This window comes from Clarias gariepinus, unplaced genomic scaffold, assembly GCF_024256425.1.
Source record: "Clarias gariepinus isolate MV-2021 ecotype Netherlands unplaced genomic scaffold, CGAR_prim_01v2 scaffold_29, whole genome shotgun sequence".
Classification (NCBI taxonomy): Eukaryota; Metazoa; Chordata; class Actinopteri; order Siluriformes; family Clariidae; genus Clarias; species Clarias gariepinus.
Window position 1 is genome coordinate 708,991 of NW_026520996.1, and position 23,544 is coordinate 732,534.

General features: G+C 40.7%; 1 protein-coding gene across 1 annotated transcript in view; it reads left to right on the forward strand.

Annotated features, from left to right (window-relative positions):
• The window catches only part of znf804a (zinc finger protein 804A), a 67,088-nt gene that overhangs the window by 38,144 nt on the left and 5,400 nt on the right, over positions 1 to 23,544 (forward strand). The window contains exon 2 of the mRNA XM_053490576.1: positions 4,992 to 5,135. Within this exon, the coding sequence (XP_053346551.1) occupies positions 4,992 to 5,135 (144 nt within the window). The remainder of the gene's footprint in view (positions 1 to 4,991; positions 5,136 to 23,544) is intronic.

Sequence of the window (23,544 nt, forward strand, 5' to 3'; positions counted from 1 at the left end):
AGCTACTTCTTTCAAAATAACTCACGCTGGTTTTGATATTTTTACTAGCAGATGATAGTTATTTATTACTTTGGTCATTTTATGTAATGTAGTTTTGTAAGATGGCATTTTCATTACGATATTTCAATATTTATTTTTTTTTAAACATTTCTATGTCAAAATTCTCTTAATCATTTGTTTATTTCATTATCTTTTTTGCATTTAAAGCCATGCTAATAGCCGCACACTATACAAGCAGGTTAAGGGCCAGTTAAGGGCCTGTACATTAATAACCGTGTTGGAATGGTGCGATGTATAATCGCGTCATTAAAAGCTACTTTGATTATTTATTATGCAGAAAGTAAATTATTATCCACTGGCGGAGTTTCGCTTCAGGAAAGAAAGGATCAGAGTAAATGGCAGTGAAGGAGAAAACGTTTTTCCTTCTTTCTTTAGGAGAGGTGGAGGTTCAGATATTTTTCAAAAGAAGGAAATTACAGGAAACAAAAAGCTTCCCAGGAGAGCTGAGCGAGGGGTGTGCGTGGTGTGGTGTGTATGCTGTGTCTCTATCTCCAGGCTGAACGATGTGTAAATGCATTCATGATCAGTGGAGATGGAAAAATGCACGTCTATAAAAATTCCATCAGTGTACCTTAGGTTTATATGCATAGTGTCGGATATAAATTGTGTAAATAGCATCAAATCATCTGCATAATCTCAGTTTAACATGATCTCATATTTCAGCTCAGGAAGATTCATTCTGAATAAACTAGGCCAAAAATATGAATTATTTTTATCTCAGCGATTTTATCTTTTCAGCGTTAAGAGAGGCTGATGAAGGAATAAGTGTTTATAGCTGCTGTAACTGAAGAGTTGACAGGAACTCGTTTATCCGACATTCCATAACATTAAATGTCACTACAAATGGATTAATGAAGTGTTCGTGCTAAATAAATAAAGAAATTGTAATTGGTCATGTGCACGTGAACCTTTGAAGATGTGCTGTTTAAGGAAAAATAATTAAGCTCAGGGTGTTGACCATAACTCTGCTTCATTACACGTCGCAATGACGTTATCTCTCAGCATTTTACTATGAAACACACTCAGAGTATTTATTACTACCATGTCACTCCTTAACCATGTCCTTGTGATGTAAAAAAATGTAATCTATGCTGTAACGTATAGGTTTATTGAAATGACTGAACAGATTTAAATCTGCTTTTAAATTAAATTATTATCCTAATCCAGATCCAGTCCTGAACAACCGCATGTAAAGAGGCTCCTCCTGTGTCCCATAGTGTTTATTTTTTGTAAACGTTGATGAATTGCTGTTTTTATCCATCGTTTCGTTTTATCGGTAAAAGGTGGAACAGTAAAGGACAATTTGAAATAAAATCATAATCAAAAAAATATATATATATATATCTGCCTGTGATAAAAAAAACTTTTCTCATCCAAGATTTACTGTAAATCAATATATAATAAATGGTATAAAACCCCAAGCAGGATGAGCTAAGGCTCAGTTCGGTTGCTGAAACATTATTTTCAACGATCTCAACATACACATTCATTCAAAATTAATTGTACCTGTACATCAAAAAGAAATACAAAAGTGTGTCTACTGGTTATCATAACACACATCACACCGTACATGCTGTGGAGCTGCTGCGATGATTCATCTACTCTGAGACATCGATTTGGGTGTAAATTCACTTTTACTGGATTTTTACAAAATAATAATAAAAAATAAATAAATCATAGACATGGAGTCCAGATATCTGTATTACTGCATGTAGAAGATAGCAAAACGACAAAAAATTATTTTGATTAAATAATTAAATGAGCATACACTAAAAAATTTATCTGAGATGTTGTAAATGTAGCATTATTAAATCTGTGTAATTAACAATAAATGACCAAGTTTCTACCTTTACATAAATATATCTAAGTTAGAACTTAATCTGCATTTGTTACGAATACAAGACAATGTGCATTTTTTCCTTAACAATTTTTTTTTACGTAATCCCTGACAATCTTATTAAGTGCACACACACAATAAAACTGCCTCCCCATGGAAAAAGCACGGGAAACCCCGTATCAAATTAAAAGTGTTCCAAAGCCTCATCGCGGTAGGAAACAACTCTTTGGAGCGTTCTGTTCACCTCGTGTGCTAAAAGTTTTAACAAGCAGAAGACAAACCTGTGGAAGTTACATTTCAAAGTACAAAAAATTACCCAACTGGTATTTTAACTGTAATATATAAGAAATGCCTAGTTACTAACTAGATAATGTGAGTGTAACTTTAAAACTTTAAAATGAGACTAGGACATTTAATAAAACAAAGTATAGGCCCCACTCCAGGGAATTAAAAATTTAAAAATAGTTAAAAAAATAAAAAATAACTTAGTAGTTAAATTTCAATTAAAAATACATATTTGAAGCTCTTAAAGTTAAGTAGAGCATGGACACAAAAAGAATGACTAGTGAAATTATTAAATTAAGTAGGGCATACTTGCGAAATTAAATAGACTTAACTAGCAAAAAATAGTTTTTACATAAAAAAATGTAATTTTATATGGATATTTTTATCAGTGTAAGTTTATCTGTCTAAAGTTTGATTAAGCGGCGTATCGGTTAGCGCTGTGGCCTCGCACCTCCAGGGTCGATGGTCCAATTCTTTAGGAGGGTTAAAGTACAGGTACTGATACTCGTACATTTGTACACACTAAATGATGACGAAAGCTGAAGAGCCATTGACAATGGGAAAAGTGTGCATGAAAAAGAATAAATAAAATAAATGATTATGACAATAAATTGTGACGCTAAATGCTATATGCCATAGCATGCAAGAGAAACCTTTGCCAATCTAATGCAGGGCACACACACACACACTCTTGTTCTCTGTTACCCACACACACACACTACAGGCATAAATACTATGTCACCGTGCTACCTCTGGAAAAATGATAGATAGATAGATAGATAGATAGATAGATAGATAGATAGATAGACAGACAGACAGACAGACAGACAGACAGACAGATACTTTTTTGATCCCGAAGGAAATTCCAGATATCCAGCAGCCATAGCGACAGTAAGACAAAGACAGGTTGTAGATTGTGCACACTGTATATCTCACATACAGTCAGTACACACAGGGTGATGCCAGAACTGACCAGAAGTTACTAGTGCAATGAAGATCTAAGAACACTGACAGATATATAAGGAGTATATAGTTAAGCATATGAATCAAAAGTAAACAAACAAAAAACAATAAGAGAAATTAGATTAATTGAAGTTCAGTCTTGATGTGGCAAAGTGACAACCGTGCAAACAGTAGTAATTGTGAAAGGAGCAGCATGAAAGTGACAATGAAATTCACTCTGTGTGTAAATTGCAAAGTTAGAGTAACTGAGCAGACCCTGAAGCTAACAGATTACACATATACACATATAGTGTGTGTGTGTGTGTGTGTGTGTGTGTGTGTGTGTGTGTGTGTGTGTGTGTGTGTGTGTGTGTTTATGCTTTTAGTTCAAACTCAAAAGTCATCATTGTTCACACATCAGCATTCCAGTTCACTCTCTAGGGTTAGCATCTCCAGGTGGCATCGACGTTGTACAAACTGTCCTCATGATATGATTTTTCCCCCAGACATAAATAGATAGATAGATAGAATTAACAAAATAATAACAGCTCTACTCGAGGTTATACAAATTATAAACAAAGATTTAGAAAAGGTGTAAAAACAAGGAAGGAAGTAGCAGTTACTGAGCAGAGGTTCAACTTGTGTTATCAACGCCTGGATAATCACTGCTCATCAGGTTGTTACTTTGTGCTCTGTAATTTCTCTAATTTGCAAACATCTTGGCAGTTTAATTTCTCTCCGTGTTATTATTATGCCCTCATGTGGAGGAGACGGAATCTGATCAGCATCATATCTCTCGGGAATCTACTGCTCTTTTGCTACAAACCACACTAAGACCCCAGGTTTGGGATCAGACCATGGAGAACATCAATCAGTTTAAATCATTTGTCCCATTGGTGTTGGTTTTTCTGCATTCTCCAGCGCTCTCACATACTGTACACTCAATAAACAGCTCTAAACATTAGACTTAACAGTTGACAGACTATTGATCCCTACTGAACTGACATGGACATGTGACATAAAAAAACATTTTTGCAGGAGGAAATATTTTTCAAATAGAGAAAGTAAAAAAATGTCCAGGTGAGGATGTGAGGACATGAGCACAGCATGTAACCTGTAAAGAAACCTGTTTGTGCACATTCATGGTTCTGTATCAAGAGGAAGTGAGAACCATTTTGATGTCAACACACATCCTTTATTGACTCGGACAAACACTAGCAAATCCATAGTGAAGGTCAAAAACATGATCAATATGCTGAAAAAAACAACATCAGAGGAGCAAGAAACAAGAGAAAGGAATTGAAAGTGATTAAACAGAAGAAGTCCATGTTTTACTGATAAACATATAAAGTGAGAAAATTTCTAAATAAAAGTGGACAACAATATTCAAACATTACAAAGATTATTGTTAGATTATTGTTATAAAGGCATTGCTACATATATAATTTTCCTCTGAAAAGTAAAGTGTAATTTGTAGAAGTAATTTGTGGATACTTATACAGTATTATAATAAGACATGATTATTTATGTTTTTTTTACTTATTTTTTTTATTGTTATTCTTTTATTATAAAATAACAATAAAGATACTGCCAGAATTTGTGCAAAATGAGGTCGATCCTACATTGTTTAATTTTCTCCGACCTTTTAAGCTTAAAATTCAGTAATAATGATTTTATAACACAAAAAAAAAGAAAGTTCCACAATCAAGCTGTTTTTAACAAACATCTGACTTCACATGATAACTGATGGAGGTGTTTAGGACCCTGATGCCTGCTGGTATGTGTATAAAGGTTAACGTCAGGTGTAATTGTGCAATTGTAATTGTGTGTGTATGTGTGTGTGTGTGTGTGTGTGTGTGTGTTTCAGGATTATGCAGAAAAGGAGAAAACTTTGGCCAAAGCCCTGGAAGACCTGAGGGCTAATTTTTACTGCCAGCTGTGCGATAAACAGTACTACAAACATCAGGAGTTTGACAATCACATTAACTCATATGACCATGCGCACAAACAGGTAACGCAACACTTACACGCACACACACATGCACGCACACACACACACACACACACACACACACACAAACACTAAACCATCTCCTCAGGCCTCCCACACACTCCACTCCTCTGACATTCCTCCTCTCTGATCAGCATTTTCTCTCAAAATCCTCTTTAAATGTGAGGGAAAAAAATAGTTGTCATCTGGGACAAATTTGCCTTTGACCACAAAAAAATTCTTTTTTTCACAAAACAAAGCAGAAGATTTATAAATTTTTCTTTGTTCTCATTTCACATAAAGTCTGTGTTAAATATTTATGTAAAAATACAATATAAATATTTATTTATATGTGGATAGTGCTGTGGGTTGTGGGACGGGGCCTCTGTGGATTGGGCTTGTTGGTCTGGTGCATCCCAGGGGGCTTGATCGGACTGGGATCTGGGGAGTTTGGAGGCCGGCTCAGGAGCCTTGGGCTCTTTGCCTTGGGCTCTTTGTCTGCTGGGCCCTCCATGCGGTGGGCTGTGGTGCACTGGGTGTTCTGGTGTCTTTCTATTACTGCAACACTGACTTTTATAGTGTTTAGTGTTGGATTGGCTTTTCTGTGGGATCGGACCAGATGAGCTAGCCTTGGTCCCCGTGGGCATGCCACTACCTGACAATGATGCAAGTTTTACAGCTAATCTATGTAAATAAACTACGAGTTAAAAGTTTGTACACCCCTTCTAACTCCATTTTTATTTCTTTCTACACTGTAAAACAATACTGAAGGCATTTATTATCCAAAACACACAATAATCTCCTCTGAACAGTTGATATTGAGATGTATATCTGCCACTTCTGCTCTGTAAAGCTTCATAACAGCTCTAATCGGAGGTGCTGTTTGTTAATGGGTGATTTCTGAAGCTGGTAACTCAAAATACACTCATCCTCTGCAGCAGAGGTAAGTTTTGGTCTTGTTTTCTTGTCTTGCTTTTCTAGAACAATACTTTCCAGTATTGTTCTAGAATGCAGAGAATAAATCAAAGAACAAAAAAACTTTGAATTAGGAGGGGTGTAAATACTTTTGAGAGGTATTGTACATACTCTACACCCACACCCATAAAAATCAGCCTATTTGCTGTTTCTGCCAGACAGAAGGAGAACTGAAAGAGAGAGAGAGAGAATTAAAATGGAAAACAGTGAGATCTATCCACACTCGGTGTGAACATACCCTTTAAAATCACTAAATTATATCTGACCTGATGTTCACTTCCCCCTTACCCAAGTGCCCTTGCTGCAGTGAATACAATCACTGTCGCTTTCTCAAATAGAAAAGGTTACAGCGGCGCTGAACCACACAATAGAGTGTCGCGACCTGAACTGAATACTGAACATCATGCTATTTTTATCCTGAACTGTTACTATCTTAAAACACCACACCATTAACATCAAGCTCACACACTCATTCTGGGTTGTCTTCCTGCCAAAACCGCATATATATATATATATATATATATATATATATATATATATACAGTGGTGTGAAAAACTATTTGCCCCCTTCCTGATTTCTTATTCTTTTGCATGTTTGTCACACTTAAATGTTTCTGCTCATCAAACACCGTTAACTATTAGTCAAAGATAACATAATTGAACACAAAATGCAGTTTTTAAATGAAGATTATGTTATTAAGGGAGAAAAAAAACTCCAAATCTACATGGCCCTGTGTGAAAAAGTAATTGCCCCCCCTTGTTAAAAAATAACTTAACTGTGGTTTATCACAGTTAAAAGTTCAATTTCTGTAGTCACCCCCAGGCCTGATTACTGCCACACCTGTTTCAATCAAAAAATCACTTAAATAGGAGCTACCTGACACAGAGAAGTAGACCAAAAGCACCTCAAAAGCTAGACATTATGCCAAGATCCAAAGAAATTCAGAAAAAAATGAGAACAAAAGTAATTGAGATCTATCAGGCTGGTAAAGGTTATAAAGCCATTTCCAAAGCCTTGGGACTCCAGCGAACCACAGTGAGAGCCATCATCCACAAATGGCAAAAACATGGAACAGTGGTGAACCTTCCCAGGAGTGGCCAGCCGACCAAAATTACCCCAAGAGCGCAGAGACAACTCATCCGAGAGGCCACAAAAGACCCCAGGACAACATCTAAAGAACTGCAGGCCTCACTCGCCTCAATTAAGGTCAGTGTTCACGACTCCACCAAAAGAAAGAGACTGGGCAAAAACGGCCTGCATGGCAGATTTCCAAGGCGCAAACCACTTAAGCAAAAAGAACATCAAGGCTCGTCTCAATTTTGCTAAAAAACATCTCAATGATTGCCAAGACTTTTGGGAAAATACCTTGTGGACCGACGAGACAAAAGTTTAACTTTTTGGAAGGTGCGTGTCCCGTTACATCTGGCGTAAAAGTAACACAGCATTTCAGAAAAAGAACATCATACCAACAGTAAAATATGGGGGTGGTAGTGTGATGGTCTGGGGTTGTTTTGCTGCTTCAGGACCTGGAAGGCTTGCTGTGATAGATGGAATCATGAATTCTACTGTCTACCAAAAAATCCTGAAGGAGAATGTCTGGCCATCTGTTCGTCAACTCAAGCTGAAGCGATCTTGGGTGCTGCAGCAGGACAATGACCCAAAACACACCAGCAAATCCACCTCTGAATGGCTGAAGAAAAACAAAATGAAGACTTTGGAGTGGCCCAGTCAAAGTCCTGACCTGAATCCTATTGAGATGTTGTGGCATGACCTTAAAAAGGCGGTTCATGCTAGAAAACTCTCAAATAAAGCTGAATTACAACAATTCTGCAAAGATGAGTGGGCCAAAATTCCTCCAGAGCGCTGTAGAAGACTCGTTGCAAGTTATCGCAAACACTTGATTGCAGTTATTGCTGCTAAGGGTGGCCCAATCAGTTATTAGGTTCAGGGGGCAATTACTTTTTCACACAGGGCCATGTAAGTTTGGATTTTTTTTCTCCCTAAATAATAAAAACCATCATTTAAAAACTGCATTTTGTGTTTACTTGTGTTATCTTTGACTAATAGTTAAATGTGTTTGATGATCAGAAACATTTAAGTGTGACAAACATGCAAAAGAATAAGAAATCAGGAAGGGGGCAAATAGTTTTTCACACCACTGTATAATATGTGTGTGTGTGTGTGTTTGTGTGTGTGTGACAGTGTGAGCATATGCAATGTGTGATCTGTTTTAAAACAGAAATATTAACATATTAACACAGAGCTAAATGAGATCTTTTCAGATCAATAACTGCACAGTGTTTATAAAGTTTCATGGTTTAGAATTTCCTGGATCCAGAACTTGGATCTAAATTCAAATTAAAATTGTATTTGTCACGTACACAGTCATACACAGTACGATATGCAGTGAAATGCTTTTTCGACTACCAGTGACCTTAAAATAAAAGCTTAAACATAAGAAATAAATATAAATAAAAGGTAATACGGTAGAAAATAAAGTTAACTAGTAAAATGTATATATATATATATATACTGTACAAATAAGAACAAAATATATATAATATAGAAATATGAAAGAAGAAAATAGAAATTTGTCCATATAAGTAATGTAAAAATGGCTGAGGTGTGAAAATATGCATAAAGTGACTTCTTAAAGTGTCTTATTATTAAAGTGATTTGTGCAGTGGTCCATAATGAAAGTATAAGTATATAGTGCAAAAAGTGTGCATGAATGTGTCCATAGTGTCCATGAATGCCCAGTGTTGGATGTAAAAGAGATGATATTAGTCCTGTATTGGGTGGTTGAGAGACCTTATGGCCTGCGGGAAGAAGCTCCTCCTCAATCTCTCTGTATTGGTCTTCAGGGAGCGGAATCGCTTCCCAGGCCGCAACAGAGAGAACAGTCCATTGTTGAGATGGCTGAGGTCCTTCACCATCTTCCTGGCCTTGGTCCAGCACCGCTTGCTGTAGATCGAGTGCAGGTCAGGGAGCTCGGTGCGGATGATTCGTTCAGCTGAACGCACCACCCTCTGTAGAGCTCGTCTGTCCTGCATGGTGCTGTTCCCGAACCAGGTTGTGAGGTTTCCCATCAGGACGCTCTCTGTGGTGCAGGAGTAGAAATTACTGAGCACCTTGGTGGTGAGTGTGGAGGGAATTATGGTATTAAATGCAGAGCTGTAGTCGATGAAGAGCATTTTCACATAATTCCCCCTCCGAGTGTCCAGGTGAGTGAGAGATGTATGGAGGAGATGTGAGATTGCATCGTCCGTGGAACGGTTTGGACGGTATGCAAACTGTAGTGGGTCCAGTGTTTCTGGTAGTGAAGAAATGATGAAGTCCCTGACCAGGCGTTCAAAGCACTTCACTTGACATGTTTATGAGCTCTGTCGTTTGCTGTCATGGGCGCCTAAGAGACATAACATTTTTCGGCTTCAGTAGACACACAATACTTTAGACTGAAACACGACAGGTAATGAAGGGCATTTTCACAGCGCGCGGCAAGTCGTGGGATGCCTTTTCCGAAAACGTGCGTTTTTAAAGGCAGATTACTTGTGAATCTGTCTTTAGTAGTCGGATTCATATTTTTAACAAATCGATAATGTGGGGAGACACAGTTAATCTGTTCTACGGGTAGGGTATATATCAGGAGGTGATGATCTGTGATATCATCACTATAAGATATCATTTAATTAACAATAAGTGCTTTAGGCGCAAGAGATCTAATGTTGAGAAGTCTTCAGAGGTTTAAAGGTAGATTTCGATTACTTATTTGGCCTTTTTCTGGTTTAATGGTTATCAGATTGTTTCGGCTGGATTTAACGAATTTATTCTTTTTTCTCACTATTTGGGAAACAGACACAATTTCTATAGGACAAGCTATGTGTGTGCGTCTATTAGTATGGTAAGTTGTATTGTAACTAATATCTAAAAATCTAAGGTATGACTTACCGCCAGTCAGATTGTCAGAGAGGACCGCTGCTCCAGCTCTGCTAAGGTGCAGGCCATCTGTGTGGTAGAGCCTAGGACGCTCCCAGAAAACATTCCAGTTATCAACAAAGGGTAATCTTTGTTGTTGACACCAATATTGTAACCATTCATTAAAAGCCAATAATCTACTGAACCTCTCGATTCCTTGCTGAAATGTCGGAAGTGGTCCAGATACAACGATCTTTGTCGTGGGTGATGTGCGGACCTTCTCAACCAGGCTCCTGAAGTCCTTCTTTAGGATCTCCGTCTGAGAGGTCTTCGCCCGGGGCTTGGCACGCTTCTTCCACTGCTGCAGTATCCAGGCCTAGTGGTATCCCGGCGCCGGGGTGAAGGAAACCTGGGCGGGCTGCATTCTCGGTGCGTTGGACCTGGGCAGAGAAACACGCAGGGTTGAGATTTTAGGAGAATTCTCACGCCGAGAATTTACCTGGGACAGGTGAGCGTTGGTCCGTGATGATTCCAGCTCCAATGTCTCCTCACCTGCACACAGAGGCAGAGACACAACTGACATGCTGTATAGAAACGGAGATAACCGGTGTGAAAGATTGTAAACAAACTTGTTTGGAGGTTCATCCAGGGGGAGCATGCCATCTTTTCCTGGGAAAGAACCATGGTCTAAGAGGTGCTGATCGACATCATGACTGCCAAACTGTTCATGTCCATGTTGAAGGCCATCCTGCAATGTTGCCATCAAATCACTATTATCCGTAAATCAGAAACAAAACAGGAAAGCATCGAAAGTCACTGAACTTGGAACAGTAAACAGGACAGGGAAGACATGCGCGTTATTAAATAATGGATAAATCAGGTGGAAACATGACAAAAGCTAGAACAGATATATACATCAAAACATCTTTGAACAAATAATATGAGAGCTGTGCACTGACACTGTTCAAGTTCAAGTTCAAATAGGCTTTATTGTCACTTCAACCATATACAATTGGTACACAGTGAAACGAAAACAGTAAAAAAAGTTTAAAGTAGCAGCAAGAATTAAGAAGTTAGTGCAAAGGTAATCCAGTAAAGAATATGTGCATAAGAGCATTTACAGGTTGGTGTGTACGATATGTGTTGAGGTAGTTGAGTTAAGCTAAGTAATAATGTTTGTGTGTGTGTGGCAGTGGCGGCTGCTCTAAGACTGCAAGGGAAGCACACACTGGGGAAACTAGCGGATGATACCGTGGGGAAAAAGACTATCAGAACTTTCCCAACCAGAAGCCGTGGGTGGATAAAACCATCCGCAACGCTCTGAGATCTCGCACCGCTGCCTACAACACGGGACTCGCGTCCGGGGACATCGAACCGTACAAGGCTGCGTCATACAGCGTCTGGAAGGTGGTGAAAGAGGCGAAGCAGTGCTACAGGAGAAAGCTAGAGTCACAGCTCCAACAAAGTGACTCTAGGAGCCTGTGGCAGGGACTAAGGACTATAATGGACTACAAAGCACCAACATCCGGTATGACGAACGCGGACGCGACTCTGGCAGATGAGCTGAACACTTTCTATGCTCGCTTCGAGGCTGCAGCTAAAGACGCTAGCGATGCTAATGCTAGCGGCGCTAACGGCTGCAGACAGGAAGATACTGCCGGCACCGGAAATGCGTTCATCATCACCGAGCACGACGTGAGAAGAGCCTTCAAGAGAGTAAACACCAGGAAAGCAGCAGGACCAGATGGCATCTCAGGCCGTATTCTCAAAGCCTGCGCAGACCAGCTAGTACCTGTGTTCACTGAGATATTCAACATCTCTTTATCTCAGTCGGTGATCCCCACATGCTTCAAAGAGTCCATCATTGTTCCTGTCCCAAAGAAACCTCATCCTGCTTCTCTTAATGACTATCGCCCTGTAGCCCTCACCTCAGTAGTGATGAAGTGCTTTGAACGCCTGGTCAGAGACTTCATCATTTCTTCACTACCAGACACACTCGACCCACTACAGTTTGCATACCTCCCAAACCGTTCTACTGATGATGCCATCTCTCACCTTCTCCACACATCACTCACTCACCTGGACACTAGGAAAGGGAATTATGTTAAAATGCTCTTCATCGACTACAGCTCTGCATGTAACCATAATTCCCTCCAGACTCACCACCAAGCTGGAGCACCTGGGACTCATCTATGTGTCAGTGGATCTCCAACTTCCTAACTGGCAGACCACAGGCAGTAAGGATGGGCGGTCATGTCTCAGCCTCCCTCACTCTCAGCACTGGAGCCCCCCAGGGTTGTGTTCTGAGCCCCCTGCTGTACTCTTTGTACACATTTGACTGCGGGGCCACTACCAACTCCACCGCCGTCATCAAGTTTGCTGACGACACTGTCGTGGTGGGCCTGATCACGAACAACGATGAGTCGGCCTACCTAGAGGAGATTGGAAATCTGGAGAAATGGTGCCAGAGGAACAATCTCCTCCTGAACGTCAGCAAGACAAAGAAGCTGATTGTGGACTATTGTACAAAGCAGGAGAGGAACTACCAGACCCCCATCACTCACCTGGACACTAGGAAAGGGAATTATGTTAAAATGCTCTTCATCGACTACAGCTCTGCATGTAACCATAATTCCCTCCAGACTCACCACCAAGCTGGAGCACCTGAGACTCAGCTCATCTATGTGTCAGTGGATCTCCAACTTCCTAACTGGCAGACCACAGGCAGTAAGGATGGGCGGTCATGTCTCAGCCTCCCTCACGCTCAGCACTGGAGCCCCCCAGGGTTGTGTTCTGAGCCCCCTGCTGTACTCTTTGTACACATTTGACTGCGGGGCCACTACCAACTCCACCGCCGTCATCAAGTTTGCTGACGACACTGTCGTGGTGGGCCTGATCACGAACAACGATGAGTCGGCTTACCTAGAGGAGATTGAAAATCTGGAGAAATGGTGCCAGAGGAACAATCTCCTCCTGAACGTCAGCAAGACAAAGAAGCTGATTGTGGACTGTTGTACAAAGCAGGAGAGGAACTACCAGACCCCCATTATCAACAGCAGCCCAGTGGAGAGAGTGGACAGCTTTCGATACTTCGGTGTTCACATCACGCAGGACCTGTCACGGTCCTGTCACATCAACACCGTAGCGTCTCTACCACCTCAGACGCTTGAGAGACTTTAGACTGCCCTCCAAAGTGCTCAGGAATTTCTACTTCTGCACCATAGAGAGCGTCCTGACGGGAAACATCACAACCTGGTTCGGGAAGAGCACCTTGCAGGACAGACGAGCTCTACAGAGGGTGGTGCGTTCAGCTGAACAAATCATCCGCACCGAGCTCCCTGACCTGCACTCGATCTACAGCAAATGGTGCTGGACTAAGGCCAGGAAGATGGTAAAGGACCTCACCCATCTCAACAATGGACTGTTCTCTCTGTTGCAGTCTGGGAAGCGATAACGCTCCCTGAAGACCAATACAGAGAGATTGAGGCGGAGCTTCTTCCCGCAGGCCATAAGGTCTCTTAACCACAACACAATACAGGACTTTAACTTGGCACAGTATATTTTACTAGTTAATTTCATTTTTCTACCATATTTCTTTTACTGCAATATATCTTTATTTTTACTTGTAAAGTATATTTTACCAGTTAACTTTATTTTCTACCATATTTCCTTTACTCATATTTATTTCTTATGTTTAAGCTTTTATTTTAAGGTCACTGGTAGTCGAAAAAGCATTTCACTGCATATCGTACTGTGTATGACTGTGTACATGACAAATAAAATTTTAATTAGAATTTTGAATTTGAATTTGCTTCCTCTACTATGTCAGAAAATAAATGCTCATATATGCACTATGTTGTATTTATATTGGTTTTAATAAAAGTGAGCTTGAACACGTTAAACTTCATGACTAGCTCGTTCAGAATCAGGTATTTATTGTAGATTGTTTGACGCAATTTTCTTGTCATACATTTCCATGCAGCACAGTGCATTAAACCCTTCTGAAGCCCAGCTTCACTAGAGCTCTATGGGCAGCACAGAGGAGCTTTTTTCACTGCAGCAAAGCTGGACGGTAATTGGATAAATGCACCAAAATCGTCCCTTCCAGGAAAGCTCAGCTTCTCTGGGAGTGAATGGAGCAGTGGGCGGGCCAGGACGCTGGGCTGCTGCATGATGATTGGAGGAGCTGTTTAAAAGGCGGAACCCCATTTTTGATTGACAGCATGTCTTAAGTATACATCTGCGCTTTTGCAGGTGAAGTAGTACGACAAACTGCTTCACTCTGTAGTGTTTGCTGGTGATATAAAAATTTTTGTTCGTACAAATCATTCTTTAAATAATAAAAAAAACGATAATTTCTTGACCTTGCTCCTTGTTTTAGCATTGTAAAGTTAGTTCGTTCATATAATTAAAGTAGCTCGTGGAAATTCAGCTCACCTGGTATGACAAGGTGAACTGGCTGACTCGAAGGCTGTGACAAAGAAAATGTACTGAAGAAGAAACCTTCTCAGGAAATTGGATGTGTTTGGTCAAACGTGGGTTTTGGGGATCTGGGTAACTTTGACAGGGTATACAAAAGGCATAAAAAGTGCAAAGAACATGTGAGTTCATGTGCAAGGTTAAGTTGTCTGGGCAGGGTCAAGTTTGAACATGCAATCATTGAAGGTCTTCGCATTCAGGTGGCAAAACATAATAAAACAGTAAAAAAAAAAAACAGGACCTTCCTAAACTGTCTAATTGATGTGACTTCCTTGCTTGGCCGTCAGGAGCTGGCATTCAGGGGGCATGATGAGAGTAGTGAATCAGCAAATAATTTAAATTATAGGGAATTTACAGAAACATTAGCTAAATATGACTCTGTCTTGGCCACACAATTCCAGTCATCAGCTGTGTTTTCTGGGATGTCCCACTTATTCCAAAATGACTTGATCTCTGTTTCTGATCATATAAAAGGTGAAATTCAGACTGCTCCTTTTTTTGCATCTTGCCATGCCCAACTGTCTGTCATAGTTAGATATGTGATAGTGCAGGTAAAATTCAAGAGTGCTTCATAACTGTGTCAGGGGGTCGAGATGCTCAGTCTGTGTTTGAAGTTTTAAACGAGAACATGTAAAGCTACAGTTTTAGAGAAAAACTTGTGGCACAAACCTACGATGAGGCTGCTGTCTTTGCTTCATCTCTCAATGGCCTACAGGCCAAAGTTAAAATAATAACCCCCAGTGCAGTGTTTGTGCATTGCTATGCGCACAGACTGAACCTGCTGTTGTCCCAGGGTGCTAAATGCTTGCCTGAATCAAGAATATTTTTTGCATCTCTCTCTGGGTTCACCACAAGTCCACAAAAAAGGATGTCTTTACTTGAGTCTGCAGAATCTTCAAGATTGGCCAGAAATGCTCCTACTCGATGGAATTTTACATCACGGATAGTGAGCACTTTGGCAAACAATTATGATGGGCTCCTGCAGACTTTTGACAAGATGACCCAGGATAAGAGCATGGATGATGACACATTAGATGCTGCCAAAGGCTTCATAATGAAACTGGAGGATTTTGAGTTTGTGTGCATGTTGTACACATATGAAGAAATATTCTCTGAGACAGATGTTGTCTTAGATATTGTCCAGCAAAGGGCTATGGATGTCCTTTACTGCAAAAAAAGAATTGGTTCTCTCCTTTTGTCAAGGTGAAGAGGTCAGAGGAGGCTTATCAAGCAGTTTATTCAAAAGCAGCAAATATCACATCAGGCCCTCGAGATGAACCTATTAGAAAGCGCTGTCTGTCACAATTACAGGATCCCCAGGACCGCTACAAAAATTTGTACATGGCTATCCTAAAATTTGATGAAATGAGACAAGCATTTCCAGAGGAGGCATTTGAAAATGTGCTGAAAAGTTATGGCTATTTCTTTGACTCAGGGAGACTGAGATATGACCTTCAAGTACTATATTCTGATCATGACTTACAGGGGAGCAGGGGTAAGATGTGTGATTTTTTGGTGTTATTTAAAGACATGGAGTTGGATAGAGCAATGCCTCAGCTATACAGTGCCTCAGTGGAAAAAAGCTGTTGCACAGTCTGGATGCTTCGGTAACTTTTTCCAGATGGCAGAAGTGTGTGTGAGAGAGGTGTGTACGATCAGCCACTATGCTGGTGGCTTTGCGGATGCAGCGTGTGGTGTGCAGTTGTTAAGCCACTTCTGAAAAAGAATAATCTTGATAATTCCATATTAAATAACTATAGACCAATATCAAATCTTCCTTTTATAAGCAAGATTATTAAAAAGGTTGTTTTTCATCAGGTGAACAACCACTTAAACTTAAATGGATACCTAGACAGTTTTCAATCTGTTTTTCGGAGCGCAGTACAGTATAGAGACAGCGCTTATAAATATAATAAATGATATTTGTTTAAATTATGACTCTGGCAAAATATCAGTGTTGGTACTGATAGATATTAGCGCTGCGTTTGACACTGTCGATCATAACATACTAATAAAAAGACTGGAAAACTGGGTCGGGCTTTCAGGGATGGTACTCAAATGGTTCAGGTCATACTAAGAAGGAAGAGGTTATTATGTGGGTATAGGAGAGCACATGTTTACGTGGACGTCCATGACATGCGGAGTCCCACAAGGCACAATTCTTGCACCGGTCCTGTTCCGCCTGTATATGCTCCCATTAAGTCAGATAATGAAAAATAACTAAATTGCCTATCACAGCTATGCTGATGATACGCTTTACCTAGCCATATCTCCAAATGATTATAGCCTCATAGACTTTCTCTGCAAATGCATTGATTGAATTAACAGTTGAATGTGCCAACATTTCCTCTAGTTGAACAAGAAGAAAAATTGAAGATATTGCATTTGGAAAAAAAGATGAAGCTCTAAAGGTGAATGCATACCTTCACTCTAGCGGTCAATCAGACAAAAATTAAGTCAAGAATCTTGGAGTGATTCTGGAGACAGACGTTAGTTTCAGTAGTCATGTCAAAGCAGTAACTAAATCAGCATACTATCATCTTCCAATCAAGAAATCAAGACTTGGAGATACTTGTCTATGCCTTTATTACCAGCAGGGTGGATTATTGTAATGGTCTCCTCACCGGCCTTCCCAAGAAGACCATTAGACAGCTGCAGCTCATCCAGAACGCTGCTGCCAGGATTCTGACTAAAACCAGAAAATCAGAGCACATCACACCAGTCCTCAGGACCTTACACTGGCTTCCTGTAACATTTAGGATAGATTAGATAGTACTTTTACTCATTTATAAATCACTTAATGGCCTAGGACCTAAATACATTAATTAAATTCAATTTTATTTTATTTGTATAGCGCTTTTAACAATTGCCATTGTCCCAAAGCAGCTTTACACAATTAAAAGAATTATTAAGTTCGTATGGAATTTGAATGTGTATGAATCAAAATGGTCAGATAGTCCCTGGTGAGCAAGCCGAGGGCGATAGTGGCAAGGAAAAACTCCCTGAGATGGTAGTAGGAAGAAACCTTGAGAGAAACCAGACTCAACAGGGAACCTATCCTCATTTGGGTAAAACAGAGCAGGAATTGATCTGCATTCATACTTTGTGTTAGGTGGCAGGCAGTTCAGTATAACAGTTGATGTTAATTGATGTTAATATGGAGTCCAGTTAGTCATTAAAAACTCATGTAGACTTGTATGAAGTTCCAGTCCTGAACTATCTAACGGTCAAGTTCTCAGAGAAACAGCTACCAACACCAGTCGAGGCCAGAACCGTCTTCTAGGTAGAGAGAACCATCCCCAAACACAAGACGCATCCCAAAGAAACACACAGGGCATCCATGTGACGAGATCTCCAACCAGAAGCGGGGCACCAGGATGGGTCAGACCGGTCCAAAGGGCAGAGGGAGTCTGGATCAGTGGCAGCTCAGGAATGACATGTGTAGCTCGACAGAGAGAGGAAAGGAGAGAGAGGGGGAAAGAGGGAAGAGAGAGCAGAAGAGAAGGGATAACAGTTAGGTCTGGTCACAGTCATATAATGTATAATGTAGACGTATATTTACTGTAGAGTGCAAGCAGAGACTCCAGCAGAACCAACTAAAAGGGAGAGCCAGAAGGAAACACAGACATGAGGGCTCCCTGAGATGTAAAGCAACCAATCACCTCACCGTCAACAAACCTGAGTGATTAATGAGAGTGGGGAGGACAACATCTAAACATACCAGTTCACCATAATACTCTACGTCCATGAGTCCCCCAGATCTGCTCCTTTACCTATGGCAAATTTATTTATAAAAATGCTTGATTAAATAAATAGGTTTTTATCCTGGACTGTGTCTGAGTCCAGAACACTATTTGGAAGACTATTAAATAATTTTGGGGCTTTGTAAGAAAAAGTTCTGCCCCCAGCTGTAGTTTTCATAATACGCGGTACTGATAAGCAGCCTGCATCCTTTGATCGAAGTAGGCGTGGTGGATCGTAAGACACTAGCAGTTCACTCAGATACTGCAGTGCGAGACCATTTAATGCTTTATATGTCAGAGTAGTATTTTAAAATCAATACGAAATTTCACAGGGAGCCAATGAAGTGAAGATAAGATAGGGGTGATGTGCTCGTATCTTCTGGTTCTTGTGAGGACTCTCGCTGCTACATTCTGGACTAGCTGAAGCTTGTTTATGAACCTAGCTGAACAACCAGACAGTAAGGCATTACAATAGTCTAACCTAGAGGTGATAAAAGCATGAACTAGTTTTTTCTGCATCGTTTAGCGACAATATATTTCTTATCTTGGCAATATTTCTGAGGTGAAAGAATGCTATCCTGGTAATATTATCTACATGAGCTTTAAATAAAAGGCTAGAATCTATAATCACACCAAGGTCTTTTACTGTTGCACTTAATGGAACAGAAAGGCCATCTAAAGTTACAGAGTGATCTAGAATCTTACTTTTAGCTGTATGTGGTCCTATGACTAGAACTTCTGTCTGATCTGGATTAAGCAGAAGGAAGTTAATTAGCATCCAATTTCTTATGTCATGCACACATTGCTCAACTTTAGTAAGCTGGTTTATCTCATCAGATTTTGTTGAGACATATAACTGTGTGTCATCAGCATAACAGTGAAAACTAATACCATGCTTACTGATTATGTTGCCCAGAGGAAGCATGTAAAGGGAAAAAAGCAGTGGGCCTAAAACTAAACCCTGTGGAACACCAAACTCCACTAGAGAATGCAGAATAATCACCATTTAAGTCTACATACTGCACTGAGGTCTAGTAATACAGGCATGGTTACACAACCTTGATCAGAGGCCAATAGGAGGTCATTTACTACTTTAACGAGTGCTGTCTCTGTGCTGTGATGAGGCTTAAATCCTGACTCATACAGTTCATGTATGCTATTTCTATGTAGATATGAGCATTGCTGCTCCGTTACTATCTTTTCCAGAATCTTAGCGACAGCTGACAGGGGTCAAGGTCAGGTTTCTTAATAATCGCTTTAATAACTGCCAATTTAAAAGACCCAATGCTGAGTGAAGAATTAATTATTCTCAACCATGGTTTTGTTATTACTGGTTCTATCTGTTTAAGAAAATGTGTCGGTACAGCATCTAATATACAGGTTGATGAATTTGCAGAAGAGATGTGTGAAATTAGTTCATTCTCTTCAAGGGGAGTAAAGTATTCTAAGTTCCGATCTGACATGGCTAGTTTAACATCTGCATAAAATACATTGTTTGGTTTCAAAGCCTCAATTTTATGCCTAATATTTACAATTTTATTATTAAAAAAGTCATGAAGTCTGCACTATTACACAATGTTGCTGTGGAGATTTCTGCTGTGGTCTTATTTTCTATAAGAGTGGAGAGATACGTTGATCTAGCTACACTAATAGCTTTTCTATAGTTCAGGATGCTCTTCTTCCATGCTATTTGAAATACTAACAATTTAGTTTGACGCCATTTACTTTCTAATTTCCGAGCAGTCTGTTTTAAAGAGCGTGTATGATCGTCACTCACTATCCACTGTAGGATCTTGAGGTCCAATATGGCACAATTTCCAAACCAGACAGTAATACAGCCGTTCAGGATGCTCTCGATAGTTCCTCTATAGAAGGTGGTCAGGATCGGTGGTGGAAGATGGGCCTTTCTCAGTCTTCTCAGAAAGAAGAGACGCTGTTGGGCTTCCTTGTGCAGGGAGCTGGTGTTGAGGGACCAGGTGGGGTCCTTCTACAGATGGACACCCAGGAATTTGTGCTTTCAACGGTCTCCACAGAGATGCTGTTGATGCTCGGCGGACAATGGTCGCTTCATGTCCTCCTAAAGACAATAACCATCTCCTTTGTCTTGTCAACATTCAGAGACAGGTTGTTGTCTTCACACCAGTCCGTTAGCCTCTGTACTTCCTCTCTGTACGCTAACAATTTAGCGTTGTCGTTCTTGCTAATGAGACCCACCACGGTCGTGTCATCAGCGAACTTGATGAAGTGATTCGAACGGTGTGTCGCTACACAGTCGTGAGTCAGCAGTGTGAACAGCAGGGGACTAAGCACACAGCCTTGTGGGGCCCCAGTGCTCAGTGTGGTGGTGCTGGAGGTGCAGTTCCTGATCCATACTGACTGAGGCCTTCCGGTCAGAAAGTCCAGGATCCAGTTACAGAGGGAGGTGTTTAGGCCCAACAGGCTTAGCTTCCCGATCAGTTGTTGGGGGATGATAGTGTTGAATTCTGAAAATCAACACACTGAAATCTATGTACAGCATTCGAAAGTATGTGTCCTTATTGTCCAAGTGTGTGAGGGCAAGATGGAGTGTGGAGATGGCATCGTCCGTTGAGCGGTTAGGACGATACGCAAATTGCAGTGGGTCCAGTGAGGGAGGCAGCAAGGTCTTGATGTGTCTCATGACGAGCCACTCGAAAGACTTCATAATGGTGGGTGTAAGTGCAACGGGATGGTAGTCATTAAGACAGGACACAGAAGACTTCTTCGGCATGGGGGCGATGATGGTAGCCTTAAAGCACGTGGGAACGACAGCGCTGCTCAGAGAGATGTTGAAGATGTCGGTGAGAAAATCTGCCACCTGTTCTGCACATTCTCTGAGCACTCTCTCTTCTCACATCAGCTGTAGTGAGACACAGTAGCTGGTTGTTCGAAAGAGGGGTGGGCTTCCTTGCTGTCACTTCGTTTTGCCTGTCGAACCGAGCGTAGAAGTTGTTCACCGCATCTGGGAGGAAGCCATCACTGTCACAGACAGGTGATGTCGCCCAGTAGCTTGTAAGCCCTGCCACATGCGCCGTGTGTCGCCGCTGTTGGGCGTGTGCACACTTTGCCCCTCTAATGGCCCAAGAAAGTTTGTCCCTTGCACTTCTCAGGGCCACCTTATCTACGGCTTTGAAGGCAGAGTCTCGGGTCCTCAGAAGTGCTCGCACTTCCGCAGTAATCCACAGTTTCTGGTTGAGTCGTGAGATGATGCTTTTGGAGTGTCAGTGACAACATAGGTGCAAATGTTGATGTAGCTGGTCACTGATGATGTGTACTCCTCCAAGTCGTTAAGTCGCCGCAAGTTGCAGCCTCCCTAAACATGTTCCAGTCAGTGTTCTCGAAACAGTCCTGAAGAGCAGAGATTGCTCCTGCTGGCCAGGTTTTCACCTGCTTTAGAACCGGTTTTGAACGCCTGAAGAGTGGTCTGTATGCTGGACTTAGCATAACAGAGATGTGGTCTGAGTAGCCGAGGTGGGGACGGAGCTCTGTCCGATATGTGATGTTGGGATGTTTGTGTAAACAAGATCCAGCGTGTTTTCCCCTCTCGTTGCAAAGTCCACATAGTGATGGACTCTAGGAAGCACTGACTTGAGATTTGCATGGTTGAAATCTCCAGCAACAATGAACAGTCCATCCGGGCGGGTATTTTTGCAGTTCATTGATCATACAGTTCCCATAGCGCTTACTTAGCATTAGCACTAGGTGGAATGTACACTCCGATAATGAAAACAGTGGTGAATTCCCGTGGTAAATAAAAAGGTCTGGTAATCTCAGGAAAGAAATATATCTGCTTAAGCAAAACAATAAAGATAAGAGTGGTGTTTACATTTATAATCATTAACAATTAAAAGGCAGAAAAGTAATCTGCAAATATTTCCATCTATGCAAGACTCCACAGTAGAGTTATATTCATGATGGATACATATGCAGACTGTGGTTAGGTAATGTTTACAATCTCATAGCTGAAGAAAAAAAAGGTTCTGCACAGAGAAACCAGTCATATTGACTAAAGCAGATAGGAGGCATTTCTCATGCTGGCTGACTGATAGCTGGACTTACAACCAAAAAACAAACTGACAAAACATCTTGCTTTTGGAGTAGTGCTGTGCAGGATAAAAAGCCAGCATTGAGCTTGGAAAGAGGACATGGAGAGCAGCAAAGAAAGAAACAAAATATAAACCTATGTGTGCTTCATGGCCTTTTATTCTTCTAAAAAAACTGCTACACTACACTAGTCCAGACCCAGGTACACATTCTACTCTAATGTTTCATAATATTGATACCTGATGTTTATTCTGAGTATCAGTATTTTGATCGATCCTGGTACAAAAATGAGTAACAAAAATAATTAGTCATGAAATACTCATACAACAAATGCTGATTATGTTTTAGTCTCACCTGCAAGCCTTTTTTTTCCTGAATTAAGTCATTTAGGTGATACTTTTTCTTGTCTTTCTCAATGTTCCCCAAGGCTCAGTACTCAGCCCATTGTTATTCATTAAATACATACCTCCCCTTGGCAGTATGATCAAACACATGGCCTGCTGTTCCATTGCTATGCTGATGACACACATTTACATACACACTGAGTCCTTACACACACACACGCACACAGTGTCCTCCTCCCACACTGACTGACTCATATAACGACCTCAATGCCTGCAAACTTCCTAAGGCTAAGCAATAACAAATCCGAGGCCATGCTGTTTGCAACCTCAGACATCCTAAAGAAAAAAAAACATCTCCCACTATCTTCTCAACTTTATTTCATCTTCAGTCTTACCCTCATTCTTCTTCAGATTTCAACTCATACAACTTTCATATCACATATTTTAAGGCAGCGTTATAAACCATGAGTACCATGACTTATTGTTTTCTTTCTATGTCAGACATGTGTTTATTCCGCTTTATGATGGTTGGAGCTACACATGCTGCTCCTGTGCTCCCAGTGATCCAGACCCCATCTGCCCTTTGCACCCACTGACTCATCTCTGCGCTGAACTGGACTTCATGTTAATTTAAAGAACTTTTGTTATATTGAACTTTCACCTGCATAACACACATGATGTTATTTCTATCTGTTATCACCCAAATGAGGATGGGTTCCCTGTTGAGTCTGGTTCCTCTCAAGGTTTCTTTCTATTGCCATCTCAGGGAGTTTTTTCTTGCCACTGTCGCCGTCACCCTGGCTTGCTCATTGAGACATTTCATTCATCATGCATTAATCTCATTATTATCTAGACACATTTTTCTCACAAATACACACTTCCAAGTATTTTCTTTAAAAAAAAAAAAAAAG